The 17,992-nt window shown below is 40.6% G+C and overlaps 1 protein-coding gene across 5 annotated transcripts in view; it reads left to right on the top strand.

Annotated features, from left to right (window-relative positions):
* Positions 1–17,992, top strand: part of cacna1ea (calcium channel, voltage-dependent, R type, alpha 1E subunit a) — a 149,733-nt gene that overhangs the window by 43,311 nt on the left and 88,430 nt on the right. For all 5 annotated transcript variants that reach the window (XM_078168763.1, XM_033621374.2, XM_078168762.1 and 2 more), the window contains exon 3: positions 10,248–10,514. In XM_078168763.1, the coding sequence (XP_078024889.1) occupies positions 10,248–10,514 (267 nt within the window). The remainder of the gene's footprint in view (positions 1–10,247; positions 10,515–17,992) is intronic.

The following is a 17,992-nucleotide window of genomic DNA, read 5'->3' as shown; positions in this document are numbered from 1 at the left end:
TTATAGTTCACAATGACCAGTGCTAAAATCAACCTGCGTAGTTGTCCCTCCATGACATTAGAAAGTGTTGCGCATATCTTGCAAGTGTACTCTCCTTCAACTTTTTGTTAAATTCCTGGATGCGCAAGGCATTTTATCTGGTCCGCTTGTAAATGCTGCCGTGAGAACACGAACCAACTCGAGGCAATTATGCAACTTTGTAACACAATTAGTCCCTGATTCGGATGAAAGTAAGCAAACTGTAGGTCTGAAAGCACCCTAAGATTTCTTGCTTGGTCCGTGGTTTTTAATGTTGTTGATTGAAGCTAAGCACTGACTTTTAATTGTTCTTCCTTGGCTCCAAAAACAACTGCCTCAATTTTGTCTTGGTTTAATTGAAAAACATTATGCCATATCCAGTTGTTAATTTGTTTAGTGCCCTTACTACTTTAGTGCTTGTATTGGACTATAGCCCCCTGGTGATATGGTTGTGTTAACTTGTGTGTCATCTGCATAATTATGGTAACATAATATGTTGTTTTCTGTAGTACCACAAAGGTATTGTTGCAAAGCTCAAGAAGTCTGAAGCAATTGAAAAGATGTCTCTGGGTGTAACACAACCAACAGCTTGGTATTGGTGCCAATGCATTTGTGGCTCCCTTATTATGCATCTTGTGGCCAGGGACAAACATGCACTGCGCCCCCATGCAAATAACAGGAGGAAATAAAACATGAGAGATGAGAATTTTCATTCTGTTTTAGGGCTGGGCGGTATACCGGTTCGTACCGAAAACCAGTATTTATTTTCGTTATGATATGAATTTTTCATATACCGTAATACCGGTGAATAGCCCAAACAACGTCTGGAACGTGCGCGGCGGGAAAGTGTTTCAGCGGGGACCCATTTCACCGCTGCACACCACAGGCACACTTGAGCGGGTGAGAGTGAGAGCATATAGAAAAGTTTAGAGGTGAGAATGGCTGCTGGAGAGAGTCCTGAAAGTGAAGCAACTGTACACGGTGACCCAGAAGAACTCATACCAAAAAGAGCAGTGTTCCCCTATATGCAACTAGCAGCGGCGCACCGACGTTTACAATTCTCCTCTGCTCTCTGTATCGTGCACGGCGGAGTTTCGCTCCGATGTGCACACACCCACCCACACACACACACACACACACACACACACACACACACACACACACAGACAAAGCGCACACACACAGACAAAGCGCTCACACACAGGTGAGCACACTAGAGCACGGTTCAGGCCTCATTTTCCTGACCGAAGACGACCCGTCCCGAGTCTGAGACAGTTATAACCGAGCACAGCACTAATGGAGCGGAGCGTGTGTTGTGTTCAGGCGTTGTCAGGTAAATAATAAACTCCGGCACTTGAATAGGCCATAGCACAACACATCAGCATGTCAAGTTGGCTGAACCTGAGCAAAATACCGTGAAATACCGTGAAACGATATGATTTTTTCTTAAAACCGTGATATGAACATTTTGTCATACCGCCCAGCCCTATTCTGTTTTATGTGTTAGAATCTGCCTCTAAAGAGCAGGTGCAAATATAAACAAGTATAAGGGAAGGTGGTGGTGAGGAGTTCTTCAGAGACCTGTGCTGAGAGACGGATGACTGAACATGATATCTGAGTGTGTTAAAACACCAAACACCAAGTTATGGCTCTGCGGTCATTAATCCTCAACTTGAAGTTGAATTTGATGTTATTGAGCTGCTGCCTCACTATGGAGGGCGAATGAACTCTTTTGACATATATATATGTGCTTTGAAGAGCTCACAGCCCAGTGAATGTCAGCCCTACTCTTTCTAAAAGTCTTTTTCAAACTTTTTCAGTGCAGCTCCCTTCCAGGCTTTGTGGTGCACCCACTCTGCTGTCATTGGAGTTTCTATGCATTATAAGTTAAAGTTTCTCCTTGTCAATACGCCTGCTGGAATTGCAACTGTACCTTGCAAACTGTGTGACGTGTAGGTTGTAAATCCAGCAGAATTTGCAGTCAGCTGGAGTTATCTTGTTATGTGCACAATCCTCCTAAATGCATGAAATCTAAAGGAGAAAGTTGAACATGATCAGTAACACGTTGGTTGGATGATGGATAATAATCAAATAGTAAATCAAGGGTATGATCTGAAATGAGACCCCTTCTGTGTTAAGGTTGTCCTATTATGATGAATTACTGTTAATGTTAGGATAAATCCAAATGTCCTTTAGATTACAAGCTTAGATAATACATTTGATTCAGTGAAGATAAGTGTGCAGTGTGTGTTTTTGCATCCAGCACCCTCTTGTTTAGTCATAGTATATGGCAGTTTTGGATTTCATACAGTAGGTGTATTAAGTTTCTATTTGTCATTAGTTACAGCATTGTGTCTTCAGTTAATGAAATGCCTTTTGATATTTTATGCTGTGCAAGAAACTGCAGAATATACTGTATGCGCTCGACGGTTCTGATGACTTATCAGATAATTTGACACTGATGGCTCAAAGCTTGAAGTACATGCACTGCAGCAAAATTGGGCAGTATGTGGAAGCTGGACAACATTATCTCCTCACGGCTGTCTTGTTGCTATAGAGACTAATCTGACAGTGACAGGTGGAAAACTTTTATTTCAGGTTAGTCTGGCAAGAACCCAAAAAAACTTTAGTGTTAACTCCTTAAATGCACAGTGTAAACCAGTCCAGTAAATAGTCGATTTAAAGCATTTGTGCTTCTTGATGAGAAATATACAACACACTACACTACCCAAGATCCCTTGGTGCAAGGATTTTTATTTGACGTGTTTGGTTTTTAAACCTCCTAACTACATAAAATGGGGAAGGAAATGGAAACTTTTTAGAAATACATCTAGTTACAACAGAGGTACAATGAGATAAAAGAAATGGAGTGAATTATGATCACTTTATTGTTATGAGTGTACTGCATGTAAATATCTAAAGCCCCTCCCATAGCTGTCAACAAGCGTGTCCTCCACGCTGATGAAAATGTGTTGACATGTCTTACTCAGACACACAGATTCCTTATCTGATGTCTTTTCTTTCTGTGTCTCTCTGTTTTATAGCGCTGTGTAAATAATGAGTCTTCTGTCGTATGTTACTCACTACTATAGCTGCCAGCACTTGCACTCCTCCAATTACACTACTTGTCATTTAGTCAATGATTAATCTTTCCTTTTTTTTCTTTCCCTTATTACTGTTCACCTACCTGACTTGGTTTCAAACTGAAGCGTTCCACAAAGGAACAAAAATGAGAAACACCTACATATGTATGTCAGAAAATAAGGGAAAGCATAATTGCTCCCTTTTTAGGAAATTACTTAAGTTACAAGACTATTAAAGGAGCAGTGTGTAGGATTTAGTGGCATCTAGTGGTGAGGTTGCTGAATGGAAACTTCTCCTGTTTGCCAAGCGTTGAGGAGAGCTACAATGGCTGGCGTGAAAATGTGAATGGCCCATCTAAAACCAGTGTTTAGTTTGTCCATTCTGGTCTACTGTGGCGGTGCAACATGGAGGGCTCCGTGGATGAGGATCTGTTCCCGAAGTAGATATAAACGGCTCATTCTAAGCTAACAAAAACACGATTCTTAGTTTCAGGTGATTAAACACTAATGAAAACACAATTATGAATATTATATTCCGTTTCTGACAATCTGTCCCCTTAAATCTTATACACTGCACCTTTAAGCGAAGAGCCTGATAATGACCAGGTTTCAGATACAATCCTGCCAAGTATCTCTGTTCACATGTTCTATTTTTGAATTGAAATCTTTGTTCTCACCTCAGGCCTGTGTCACTTAGTCCCATTACCGGAGCAGGGAATGTCAAACTGCTGTCATGACAGTAAGTAACCTTGGTAACCCTGTGTTCCTTGGCTAGATTTTTGCAAGCTAGACATCTCTTACGGCTAAGAGATGACTTTCCAGCATTGAATACATGTCTACGATGTCAAATTAAATGTCTCCACCAATATTTACCTTCTAACCTATAGAAGTATAGACAGTACAATTCAGTAGACTATTTTTAGGGTTCCTGTAAATTTTCAAAAAAACTGTAAGACTTCCTGTTGCCTTCATGAGTTAGAGTTTTAGTTGTTGAAATTTTCTTAGTCCTTTTTGAAATGTCAGTTGATTTTGTGGGACATTTTTAAATGTTTTAAAAGATGTTCTCTCTCTTTAATAAGAATCATTTGTTGCTGTAGGAGTCTTACCCAATTTAAATTTCCAATAAGAAGTAACACTTTACTTCAAGTCCCCCTATTTAGCATTTATTAGCAGTACATAAACATTTAATATGGTTTCTAACACATTATAAAGTGGTTATAAGCAAGGTTGTAAGGACATTTTAATGTTTTTATTGTATAGTATTTGTCAATGATTATAACTTTTCTTATGATGGGTGTTATTTATTGTTACAACTGTGTTTTACTATGTATTAATACTAATTGTCATCCATCATCTGTTTATACAGCAGCCTCTACTTGTGGGTATCCACAGGAGGCGTTATAGATGTTTGACAAAACATCAGAAACATAAATTATAGAGTTATAAACCATTTCTTAAATGTTTATGTACTGCTTATAAATACCTTACAGGGAGGCTTAAAGTAAAATGTTCACATAATTTGATTAGAATAGACTTGTGAAATACTGACACATGTTTTAGCTTTAGTATCCAACATTTTGAATTATGTAATGTCAAATATTATCAGTAGATTTTCAGACAAACTTCCAAATATGTTACTCTTTTCAAAGGTTTATAAGCTTTAACCATTTACCTTATTAATGGTTTATAAACACTTGCTATGCTTTGTTGATCTGTTATATGCACTTCATAAGACCAACTTTTAGGTTGCCAGGTTGTGAAAATTGGTCCTCCAACATGATGCTTGTTTTATTTTTTGCATTCCTCACTTCATCAGGAAGACGTCTCAATGGACTGTTTGATCCCTTATTGAAAAAGGGCTGCACTGAATCTGGACTTCTTAACAGTTATAACTGCAAAGTTGATGGATTATTAAAAAGTTAGGAGCCCATTAGTTTTTATTAATGGTCTACTAATATTTATTACCAAATAGTGTACTGCAGCAATGAGTCCTAAAACCCAGAAAAGAGTTGGCATGTTTGCACTTCCTGTTCCGGAGTCTTAAAGTCAGTGGTTTTTTTAAATGGGTTTTTGGTTCGATGCTTGAAATTAGGTCTGTGGTTAAGACAAGTTTAACAGGCATTCACTTTCAGTTCTATGACATAAATATGACAAAGTGCATCAATAGATACCCCACTTGTGAATTTTGAAGCCTTTACGCATCTTAAAAAAGGCAAGTCCTAACAAGTGGCTAACTGAGACTGCCTAGGTGGTCAGGGACATTAAATATCATGATGCCAAATAACAAGCTTGTCTGTCATGATGATGGCACAAGTGGTAGTGAGGCTGAAGTCATGCAACTGTGGTTTAGTTTATGTATAGCCTGGTGCTAGCTTCTTACTTCTGGCAACTGCATTTATGCTTCAAAAATCCTTGAAGTGGTGTCCATTTGAAAATTAATGATCTTGTTGAACAAGACATGTGAGTATCATAAACTTTTGTTTGCCACAGATCTTATTTTGTGCAGTAATCCAATATCCATTGGAAAAATCCAATTGGTTCTTTGTCAAGGAACCCAGGGCAACACTGACTTTTGGATTGACCTACAAAGCACCATCCCTGCAGTTCTCAAAAAAGGATAAACCCCAGACAAAAGGATTTATCAAAACCTGGAAACCTAACTGTTATTAGTGACTTATAACTGATGAAGCATTAGTAAATTGTTTATTAATCGTCAATAAAGCCATTATTTAGGTACAGCTTATAAGATTAATATAAAGGGTGCCTTATTAGAAACTGCTATCCACGAATGTTAGGGCCAGTGGTGTCAGTTTTAACATTTTATTGACTTGATCAAAGCTGGAGTGACTGGTTGATCTGAGCCCTTGAGCAAAGTCACTGAAGTCATATTTCAGTTAGGTTCAGTCACAGTCCTTCAAATACAATAACCATTTTTAATTAAAGAAAAATGATTCAAAGCATCATCTACGACAAAGGGACTCCACCAGCTTGCTCTCTGCCTTTTTCCAGGAAAGAGCCATCATCCTTCCACCTTAATCATCCCTGTTGCTAACACCTAATTACCATAATTCACCCCTCACCTCTCAGCCAACAGAGCTGTGCCTGCTGCACCCTCTCCTCCTGGCAGAAAACAATGTAATGGTATCACTGCTGCGCAGGGGAAGTGGCACAAGTAACATTTCTGCCACACTTGGCTGAGACTGAAATAACAAAAAGCAAGTAAAGTGTGATTTTTCTTTCAACTTTTCTTCGCCTCATAACTGGAGGAGACCGTTAAGGAAAACTTTGCCGTCTCTTCTCACCATTCATAATGAGGAGACGTCAGAAATCTGTCTGTTATGTGTTCTATTTTTAATGCCCATAATGTGTTAGAGCACTAATGAGTTGGAGGCCACACACCATTGATCACTGCCTTTGTCATACCACCATCACTAAATACCCATCAGTGTCAGCATCATGCTTAACTCTCTCCTGTGGTTCATCTTTTCTTAGACTTCTGTTTCCATCAACAGCAGTTTATTATCTCAGATTAAAAAAGATGACGGTGGCTGATGGATTTCACTTTTTTCTTCATATCACTTGGGATAGTGGGTTTTTTTTGTAGAGCCTCTGAGTCACATTTAAAGGAGAAGACTGGTGTTATTCTACATTTTTCTTAAATTAGATAATTATTAATGCACAGACCAATGCCACCAATGCTTTAGTCCATCTCCCACAGGACTCACTCACTTCCACTTCCCTCACTTCCCTAGTTACTGCAAAGTTGTGGTATACTGACATGTTTTTATTGGCAAATGGACTTGCACTCGTATAGCGCCTTTCTAGTTTTGCGACCACTCAATGCATTTTTTTTACACTATGAGTCACATTCACCCATTCACACACATTCGTACACTGGTGGCCAAGGCTACCATACAAGGTGCCACCTGTTGGTTAAAAACACACACACAGATGGAACAGCCATTGGGAGCAATTCTGGGGTCAGTATCTTGCTCAAGGATACTTCAGACTGGAGGAGCCGGGGATCAAACCGCTGATCATCCAATTAGTTGATGATCCGCTCTTCCTTCTGAGCCACAGCTGCCCCTGATGTAATAGTATTTAGCAGATGGCAAAGTCAGTTCGTTCACCACTTGGGTTTAGATTAGAATATCCCAACAACTATTGGATAGATAACCATTACATTTTAAGAATAATTCCACTTGACCTGTCTTCTAGTACCACCAGCAGGTCAAAGTTTTCACTTATCTTGTGAAATATCTCAGTATCTACTACAGTGTATTGATTGGAATATTTTGTACAGACAGCTTTTGGTGATCCCTTGACTTTTTTTCTCTAGCACTACCATCAAGTACACATTTGTTTAGAGCTTCTTCGAAAAAGTTTGTTTGCCAGCATCAAACGCAACCTCGGGGGCTGAAGGATGGAGTCAATGTGGAAGTGCTAGAAACTGCAGTTCCTCAAATGGCCACTTGAAGCTGGCTCCGAAAGCAAGTCAATCCCCAGAGACCCTGATGTCATGACAGCTCCACAAAAGTGAAGCCAAAACATCTTGATTACCTACTGGTGGCTGGCTGCAATATAGCTCATAGATTGTGCTCCTTTCATGTTAGCGGATAGGACATGGACCAAACTAAAAGATCAAACATCCCCTAAATGATTTTTGTAATTTTAGGTAGTTTTTATCACACTGATGTATGTTAAAGTGTTTGTTTTTGTAATCGTTTGGTTGTAATTAGTTTGTAATTAATTTGATGCTATAAAAAGGTTGTTTGACATAATGATTGGCAGCTGTTTGTGCCAATAGGTGTGCTCAAAAATAATGGTGGTGCTTACGATTGGTCAAACAGGTGTATGGATGGAAAGTTTATACCACAGAGATTGCGCAGACTCTGGCTCCGTAGCCAGGGCAAGATGGCGGCAGCTGTATCTGGGACATTTTGGCTTCATTTGTGTACAGTGGGGGGAAGTGGAAACATGTCCCTATTTATATACAGTCATTGGTTAAGGTGCCTGCCTTTACAGCAGAAATAAACATGTTTACAGCCTGGTACAAAGAATGGTTTCGGTCTCTAAAACTTGTTCCCCCTTCTTGACAACTGTACAGGGGTGGATATATATATATGTATAGGCCTAGCCCATTTAAATTTTAAAGTTAAAAGTTTAAAAGTTATGCATAATCACAGGCATTGCCACTTTGAGTGACAGGCTGTTTGCAGGTTGTAAAGTGAAATACACCTGTCAAGCAGCTCCACCCTCTCGTCCAAATATGATAACGTCTTCCTCCAAAAATCCAAAATGGAGCAAAAATGCTGAACTTGAGGCTTCAAAACAGGAGTGGAAAACAATTGGTGATGGTACAGGGGCTATCCATTAATTTTAGAAGGTCTGTGGCTAAGATGGTAAGCTAAGATCTTAGCATTATTATTCTGAGATTGTTAGCATGCTGTTTAGCACAATGCACTGCTCTGTCATAGTACAGCCTTATACTGTACTGTCTTGTTGGATAATTGTGGAAGACTGTGGCACAAAGGACAAGCTATATCAGACTTTGGCTACACAGATAAAACTTGTTAGTAGAATCAATTCATCATTGATTTTGCTCTTTTCAAGGCATTTGTTGACAATAAGAAAAATATAGAACATCACCAGACCATCCTTTAAACCTAATTCTCTTCATTGCTTAATCTATAGTCATTTCTCTCATGTCTGAGGGATGTAAGATTTCAACTCCACCCTTCCAACATGCATCGGTCCCTGCTCTTCTCCTCTTCATTGTGGAAGACCTACATCCTCATGAAAGCAGATATGATCACTTCCAGTCAGCACACAGCAGCACTTCTCCCCCCCACTACCATGCCTTTCAATAGTAGGTTCTGAACCCTGTAATTAGCCAAAGATGCTCGCTGATGTCCTCCTGAGTGTCTTTGCTGGCGCTGGTTTATTTCACAACAGGTGTTTACTCCTCTCCAGACTCGATGCGTGACCAGCATTCAGCTTGCTTGTGCTGAAGACTGTGCGAGATGAATAACATAAATTAAAGCGAATATCACAGTGAACACCCTCTTCAAATGACCACTCACGTGAAAAACTGGAGTGATCCGACGTTAAAGCTTCAGCATTTTGCAAGAATTTTACGCACATTTTCTGCAAGAGCTTAAAGTCAGTGAAGGTCTTAATAACTGCAGGTTTACATGCTGTCAAACATTCACTGTAATTGGTTTACATAATCTCTACTCGTCAAGATGGGGGCTTCTAATATTTGTTTTCATTAGATGGTGACTTCATCAATTGTCCTGTGTTTATCCTTTACTGTCAGCGCTCATTAAAGTGCATGAGTGGGGTTGGACAGAGGTTAGGAGAGGTGCCTGTCGCATTAGGAGACACTGTTGTCTCCTCCTGCTCTTACAGTGCGGGGGAAAGGGAGATAGCCTACTTCCCTCACCGTCCTACTGCAGACAAGACGGATTTATTTTTCCTCCGCATGACACCTATTGACAGTTGTTTTGTTTACATTATTTCGGTGGGAAAAAGGTCGTGGAAAATGCAAAAGTTTTCCTCCGCGGTCGTCCTCTTAAGCACGCAGTAGGATGGTGCTCCTGTGGTAGGTGGTCAACAGAAGAGGAGAGAGGAGACAGGGGTGATGTGCTCTGTATTACTCAGAGGACTGTTGCTAGTTTATTTAAAAATCCATGGATCAACCTGCTCTTCTGCTTCTCGCTCGGGGACTGAGGATGGCTGAAGACGTGACCTGTTGCCGCTTTTCTTTATTAACATATTAGTGTGTGGATGGATAAAAGGCTGCGAAATGAATCAGTTTTCACAGCTTCGTTTAAGACGACGGATTTAAATGAGGCGGGATTGAATTACTTTTTGGATTTGTGTCCTTTGTTTTACGCAGAGCGCGCTTGAAATCGACGTGCTTCTCTAGCAGGACCGACTGGAGAAAACCCTGTCAATGTTTTGAACGTATTTTGAAGTTCAGGAACACTGAGTTGGGTGTTTTTGCGAATAAAACTGATGATGGACTAAAACTGGTCAAGATCTCGCCACTCCGCCGCTGTCACACCGAGCACAGCACCGCGCCCTGCTTTCTAGGAGACTATAACCTCCTTTTCCCCCCTCTCCTGTCTTCCTTCCCGACAGAATGGCCCGGTTTGGAGACGACGTGCCGGGCTTGTTGAGCTCAGGGGATGGAGGGTCCGAGCGCAACCGGAACCGCGATGGGGCGGCCGTGTCCACAGGTGGCATCTCCCCAGCCTTCAAGCAGACCAAAGCGCAGCGTGCCCGCACCATGGCCTTGTACAACCCCATCCCGGTCAGGGAGAACTGCTTCACCGTCAACAGGTCCCTCTTCATCTTTGGTGAGGACAACGTGGTCAGGAAGTACGCCAAGAAAATCATTGAGTGGCCATATCCTTTTTCTGCTTCGTGGTGTAAATGAAGCGGGTATTAAGGTGTGAAATATACAAACACATTCATCCAAGAGGTGCACGGAGTCATGTAGGAGGTGGGTAAACTGTGCTCAACAAATAAAGAACACGTTTTTTCCCTCATATTTCCACTCGTGTACACAATTTCCCAGAAGGCTGAAGTCCTTGAACAGCCAAATTCTTTTCAGTGTGTGGCCCCTAGTTTGTCTGTGCTATAGAGATTACATGGGGAGATTCAGCACCATGGACAGCACACATAGGGCAATACATGAGATTGTGCTCTTTAGTTGTACATTAATTTAAATACAATCTAGTAATGTACAACAGGGGATAGTGATTGAGAAAATAAAGTAGCACATGCAAAAACAAGCACTAAATTAGACCTTATGAGTGGCAATTTTTTACTATTTTATAGAACAATGATCAAAAAGTGGATGAACTAATATAATAGGTCATGACTACAGCTATATCTAGACAAAACCTGGTGCAGAAGGGGAGGAGGTGTCAATGGAAAGTGGATTAGAGGAACACACAGGAGTTTCTCCGTTTATGGCTGTAAATCTTTTCTGTCAACAAAGGGCTATGAGGACCTGCCGTTGCCACCATACTGTCCTCCCTGATGAGTTATGTACAGTAAATATATCAAGCACACCAACAGCTGCAATGATTGGTCGATTAATCTATTAGTGGATCGACAAACGGAATTGCAACTATTTTACCTATCGTTTTTGTCATTTTTTGAAGCCAAAACATCAAATATTCTCTGGTTCCAGCTTCTCCAATGTTAGGGTTCGCTGGTTTTCTCTTTTTTATACCACTAAACTGAACATCTTTGGGTTTTGGACTGTTAATCAGACAAAACAAGACATTTGAAGACATCTCCTTGGGCTTTGGGAAACTCTTATTGGCATTTTTGTACTATTTTATATTGTGTTGCAGGGAAGTGGCAGCCCTAAACTCAACAACATATCACAGCCTGACCACCTACAATGTTATCTGCCACTATCTGCTTAAATACTGCTATTAAGTCAGAGAGTGGCATTATCCAAATGTGTGTTCCGCAACAGTTTTAATGATTTTCAGTAATGATTATTTGGCTGCTTTCTCAAACCCAATGACTCGCTACTCCATTACTGGAAATTGAGAGACACTATTATTTCCCCTGCCTGTTGCTGAAGAGAACGACCACACGCAAATGTCCATTGGTGGCGTGTTTGTGCTGCTGCTGTGCAGCTCACCAGGTGTCCAGGGCCAGGTGTGGCCTCTTCTCTGCTATTGTTCTGCTCCATTCAGCAGCTTCCTGACTGACTGACTGGCCCACTGCTGATTATAAAAACCAAGCAAATAGAATGAGGGAGGACTCTATTGTTGATCGTTGTCTATTGTTGTTTTCCCTGGGCTTGCCTGTCCATTGAGGTGATTAAAAATAGAAACGGGATGAATTTCAATCAACAGCTGAGGAAAAAGGGTTGTAGTGTGTGTGTGTGTGTGTGTGTGTGTGTGTGTGTTGGTTATCATATTACAGATATTTCAGCCCCCGAGCGGTTGGGTCATAACTAATAGTGATGCTATCACTGCACCCACAGGCACATCTTACACTCCGCATTGAGAATACAAGGTAAATATTATGTGTGCTGTGGTGACCAGAAGGAAAGCAGCTAGACTGAATAACCTTCAGGTTAATGTGCTGTAGTGGAGGGAGTGTCTCATTACATCTAATGAGCTCTACTGTATCTGATTAACAGACATTAACAGGAATTATATGTAATGATGTCTGATCGCAGTGTCATATGCTATTACAACAAGTCATTACTCACTGAGTCATACTATATTACATTGTTTGCTAATATGGTTTTGAAGGGAGTGATGCTGAGCTGAGTGTTTCTGTGTTCTGGTCAATATCCACTGTGGCTGTGATGAGTGGTGCTCTGCAGTATGTGAATCATGTCTGGAGGGTGACGATTCATGCACAGTGAATACACAAGTAAGCACCAATAATAACACATACTGTACATTTAAAGATATATAAACATGTTAGCAATGATACACATTCATGCTTTGTGTTTCTGTACTTGTGAGGTTCCTCGTTAGGTGCATTTCCATCTACCTGTTTTTATGCACATTTTCATTTGCGAGTGAGAAAGTACTGGAAAGTAGAGTTGGAAGTAGTATTGGGAAAAAAGGTTTTACTCTTGGGGGAGTTTGAAAAGTTAGTGTGATAAAAGGTAAATGTGACTATAAGTGAATTGGAAACAGATAAGACATGATGTGCCGTCACTGCATTGGCCACTGTAAGCTCTCTTTATTGTCTCTGGAGGCGTTTTACACGCTTGTGCACACAGGGCTGTTCATAAAACTCTCTTAGAGCACATAGCTGTAATATTAGGTATTCAAAACTCTCTGTTCCATTGTCCAGTGTGCTCTCCCTTTAATTCATAGTCTTCCTTCATTTGAGGTTTGACTGGCTCTCTCTTACCTACGTCATCTTGTTGCACTCGCTTCTGCAGCACCACCTGACTGGGGAATTAGTGCTTCCATCTGCTTTTCTTGATGAACCAACTCCCAGTATTCGCATAGCAGTAATGGATGGAAAAGGGCAAAAATTCGCATTTTCTTTTGTCTGTCTAAAATTCGGTTAAATTCGTGCTACATTTGGATAGAAACCTGACGACTGACAGGATGCAATCTTTAGCCTTTTTCCTTTCTATAATCCCTAGTGGTAGATATATTACTTTAGTAAAAGGAATGATACTCAAGTGTGCCCTGCATGCAATTGTACACTTAGACCTTTAGTAACTGACCTTCTTTGGCCACTTGGGGGGAGCAGAAACATGTCGTGAACACAACAATGACATATCATCACCTTTTAAGCTAATTTGATGTAGTGATGGGTGGACCAGTTGATGTTTCCTTCGAGTTAATATATCAGATTAGATTAGTTTATTTGTCCTATTAGGAAAATTTTCTTCACGCTTCCGTACATCTTGAGTGCCAACCCAACATATACATATACCCCACAGATACAACATACATTTGCCACACACACATACATTTAAATGTATCAAACACACACACATACATTTAAATATATCAAACTTTTCAGACTTTTTGAGTTTTGGAACTATACTTGCAGTCATCATGTGCAAGTTTACATTAATAATGATAATATATTTATTTTAATGCATTGATTCAGCATCCCACTTGTATAGAGGTAGGCTATGAAAGCTCAATACGATGTTATTATATCATCATAAACTTAGCTTGAAGTGGCCTTCTGCGGTGTGGTCATCACAGTGAGGTCGCCTGACAATCATCAGAGTTTTTGTCTATGCTTTTTCACTGTTTTAATTGGTGCATTTTTCTCCCATGCTTTGAAATGGAAAACTGAATTTGAGGATAAATTTGATATACTGGGGTGTTTAAATCCATTTTTTGTACATCTTTAACCTTGGCCCTTACCCTTAACTTAACATAGACCTTACTGTATTTTAAATCCTGAAAGTCCTAACCTTTAACAGTACTTGGGAGAAAGATAGCTGATTGTTGAGTCTCATCCATGGGTCGTCAAATATTGACACTTTGGGTAGGTAGCTCAGTCTGAATACCAGCCCAAAGTGTCAGTATTTGACGACCTGGCAGTGAGACTCAACAATCAGCCATCTTACTCTGTAGTTACATACAGCACTTTAACAGTGAAGATCACTCTAAAACATCATCACTTTCCACAGTTGTCCACATAAGGGACGCCATGTGCACACACGCATGGACAAAATCAACCAGGAGTAAACTGAGCAAGGGATGTCTGGGGTTTAACAGGAGGAACAGAACCTTTGCTGATCTGGCAGGGAGTAAGGGCGGTCAGGGCGGTGACAAGTTACTAAAGCTGCAGTTTGTGAGCTGCTGCCTGCTCTCCTCTCGGGGAAGGCCGAAATACAGTGCAGAGTGGCGTGTCAAAACAGCCAGCCACCCTTGTTATGAACTGAAGGTCTTCCCTCCTATGCCCAAAAGCAACCTTTAATCAGCACCACACACAGCAGTCTTGCAGTGCCAAACTTCATTTAAAAATGTCCTCCAAATTCATCAACGCAAATCTAACAGCCTGCCTGGGACTCAGTGGCAAAAAACTGCCTTCCTACATGAACTCCTGACAGCTTCTGGGTCACTGTGCACTGCACTGGTTTTACCGTCGATACAGACACCATTGCTCTCATTGCGTAAAACTCTAATTTGTCCTCACAGAAATAGACATACAAGCACACACACACACACACACACACACACACACACACCCCTACAATCTCAGCAGGACAACTGCTAAAGGTCAGCCATGTGTTTGGAGAACAACTTGCCACTGTCACCTCGCAGTAAGAGGCACTTTTTTTTTCTCTGAGTACTCAATTAACAACAGATGATCAATCCAGGAATCATCCAGAGGCCGCTGTGGTTGAGCTTGTAATACTGGAGCCAGAGTGCTCTGTGTGTGGCATTGTGAGAGCATATTACACTCTGTTTCGACATTTATTGAGTACATATTCTCTCATACATGCTTCTGTGCAAGCTCACATGAATAAGAGGTGGTAAAAGCGTGTGAACATGTATGTGTGAGCCTGACTGCTAGCCTACTCTGCCCGCTGAGGTTGCAGTCGATGGAAGGCTGATGGAGGCCTGGTAGGGAAGAGGCAGGGCTAATTAAGCCCACAGTCTGAGTTTAGTGTGGCAGGCGTGGTGAGGACCGACAGCTGCTCCTCCTGTCTGATCCCCACTGGGATCCCCCGCAGTGGGAAGTTTCCCATTGAGAAGGTACACTTCTAAATAATTGATAGTTGGATTTAATAGTTTGTTTCATCAGGCCACACAGAAATAACCATGTGCTTACTGGTTGCCAGACTTAGTTACGTATGACTGTGGGTGGACATTTTAGGGATTGTGTCACTGCACTTTTGGATTAAAAATGCACAAATGGTAATTTAATTAAGCATTTTAAGTTGTAAATCCTTTGGCTGTGTCTCTAGAGCCAGCTCAAACGTAAGAAAGACCATTAATTTTCCTCTAACTAAATTGCATCCTTGCATGAAAAATGGAAATGGAAAATTAGCAAGGAAATGACCCTGCTGTCCCCAGTGTTGTTTCAGTCCTCCTCTCATTTATCTCCAATTACAAAAACAGTTTTTCCGCTTATTGCTTGCTCTTTTGCTTCTTTAATGAGAGCAGAGTTTTAGAGTGAATGTAGCTGAAGAAAATGAGACTAGAAAATGTGACCCTGCACTATGCTAGGCATTCACTGGTCTCCGATCTGCTCACAGGAAGTTAATTTAACCAATCCACCAAACATCACATGAAGTATGATCACCCCTCCTCTGGTATTATGACTGTATAAACCACCTGACAGAGAGGTATATATAAGATATGGCTATGGTTCTGAGTTGACATCTCGCAGGGCTGCTGCATATAAACAGGAGTGACTGAACTATGGACGCATTTATCCTTGGGATTGATCGGCTGGCTCAAGCAGACCACTGAGGTGTGGAGATGATGTGGAATTGAAGATAGATTGGACAGTGTTTGATGCCGCAGTCCATTAAATCCATTCATTTGACAACATCTTTAATCTTACGCATATTTGAGTAACAGCACAGCAATAGAGATGTAAGTTGTAGTATATTAGCTTTTTCATTCCTCAGGCTAAAATAGAGTTAATTTGACTCCAAATGGAGATTACAGCATGGCTTTCATCTGTGTTTGTATATTTAATGCTGCTCTCTGCCTTTAACACACACACACACACACACACACACACACACATTGAAACACTGCTGATAATTCAGAGATTTCTAATAATCCAGGCTGAGATGCCTGTGATTCATTTTGATTTTCACTTCTGCGTAATAGTAATACACAGGGGCTTGGATCCAGTCAGGGCCTGAGCCTATTCACAGATGCACAGGGCATCACACTCTGTCTCCATGTCTATTTTTACATGCATGTTTGAGGAGTCGAGGCAGAGAGCCAGCGTCACTGTGACTCACAGGATTGGTCACGAGACGCCTCGCTGCTAAAGCTGGTAGACGATCCATGATAGACGTCACACCCCAGAGCACCACAGAGGAGGGGAAATGGGTTAAAGGCACTTGTTGAGTGTGTAACTTCTGGTGAACTCAACATGGAAAGAATCAGGCATCAGGCATAACCCGTTTGTTGTTTGGAGGCTCTTAGACAAATAAGTCAGCACACTTCTGAAATAGCAGAGTACGTAAGTGCATCAACAAGGCTGCTGAGGCTCAAATCAGTGAGAACAATAGATAACAATGACTGTGTATATATAAAGGACGTTGCTTCTTGTGATGAGACAACAGAGAATTAATACCAACTCTGCAGTTCTTTTTAGCACTATGGAGCTCTTTAGCATCTTTCAGCTCATTGTTTTGGATTTCCAGACCACAACTTTGCTGTTTTGATTCACTTTCACTGCTCTCATTGCAGTGCGTTGGGCCACAGCAGGCAGATGTTTTTTTATTGAAAGAGCTTTGTAAACGACTGTACACTACCTGCTCAGTACTGAACGGCAGACAGACAAAGGTTGAACACAAAGGAGCATTTAGCTGCTAAGGATCCAATTTCCTCGAAACAACAGAGCTAATTTGGTGGAGACCAAAAAGAGAGCATAAGTGAGGGTGATTTTTTTTAACTTGAATTTGTGAGGTTAACTGTTCCTTATCTGCTGGATGTGTACATGGCAATTTGTCAACACACTAGCAAAAGGTTTAACTTGTTTGTGTTGTGCTTATAGCCTTTTCCTGCTGCCCCCAGGGTGGCCAAAACATCAGTTACGGCACCTTTAAGGTGGTTTTACTTAAAAAAACTAACTGATCACAGAAATAAAAATAATTTTTCAAGCACGCTTTGGTAGAACAATGAGAAAAATTATTTAAAACATCATCTGCTTTTGACCTCAGTGTCTTAAAAATAGTTTAATTAAATGTGCTACTTCACAAAATAGCATTTTATACTTGCTACGTGCTGTTTTATAAAGACAGTACAGCAGTCATAATTGTTCCATTACCCAAATACAAAGATTATTTGGTTCTCAGAGTTAAACATTCAGTTGAAAAGAAAGAAGTTGTATTTCAAGTAAGGTATTGATGCAAGGTTTTGGAAACATCAATAAGTCCAAACTGACAGAAAAATCCAGGTATTACAGGGACATAAGAAATAAAAAAGACCTGAATCAGATGTAACAGCGGAAAGAAATCAATATTCCATAGGTGGATTATCATACACATATGAGGAAAAAGCACTATTGCAAATTAGTTTGCAATGTGTAAAAAAATGTGTTAAAATAAGATGGATTAGGGAAACTAAAAGGGGGAATAAAGTAGTCAAATTAGTAATAACTAGCAAAGTTGGAGAAGTTGATGTTAAATAAGTAGTGCTTTTGTGAATCGTGTTTAATTCAGACTA

Source organism: Epinephelus lanceolatus, chromosome 6 (assembly GCF_041903045.1).
Source record: "Epinephelus lanceolatus isolate andai-2023 chromosome 6, ASM4190304v1, whole genome shotgun sequence".
NCBI lineage: Eukaryota > Metazoa > Chordata > Actinopteri > Perciformes > Serranidae > Epinephelus > Epinephelus lanceolatus.
This window is presented reverse-complemented; position numbering and strand designations above follow the sequence as displayed.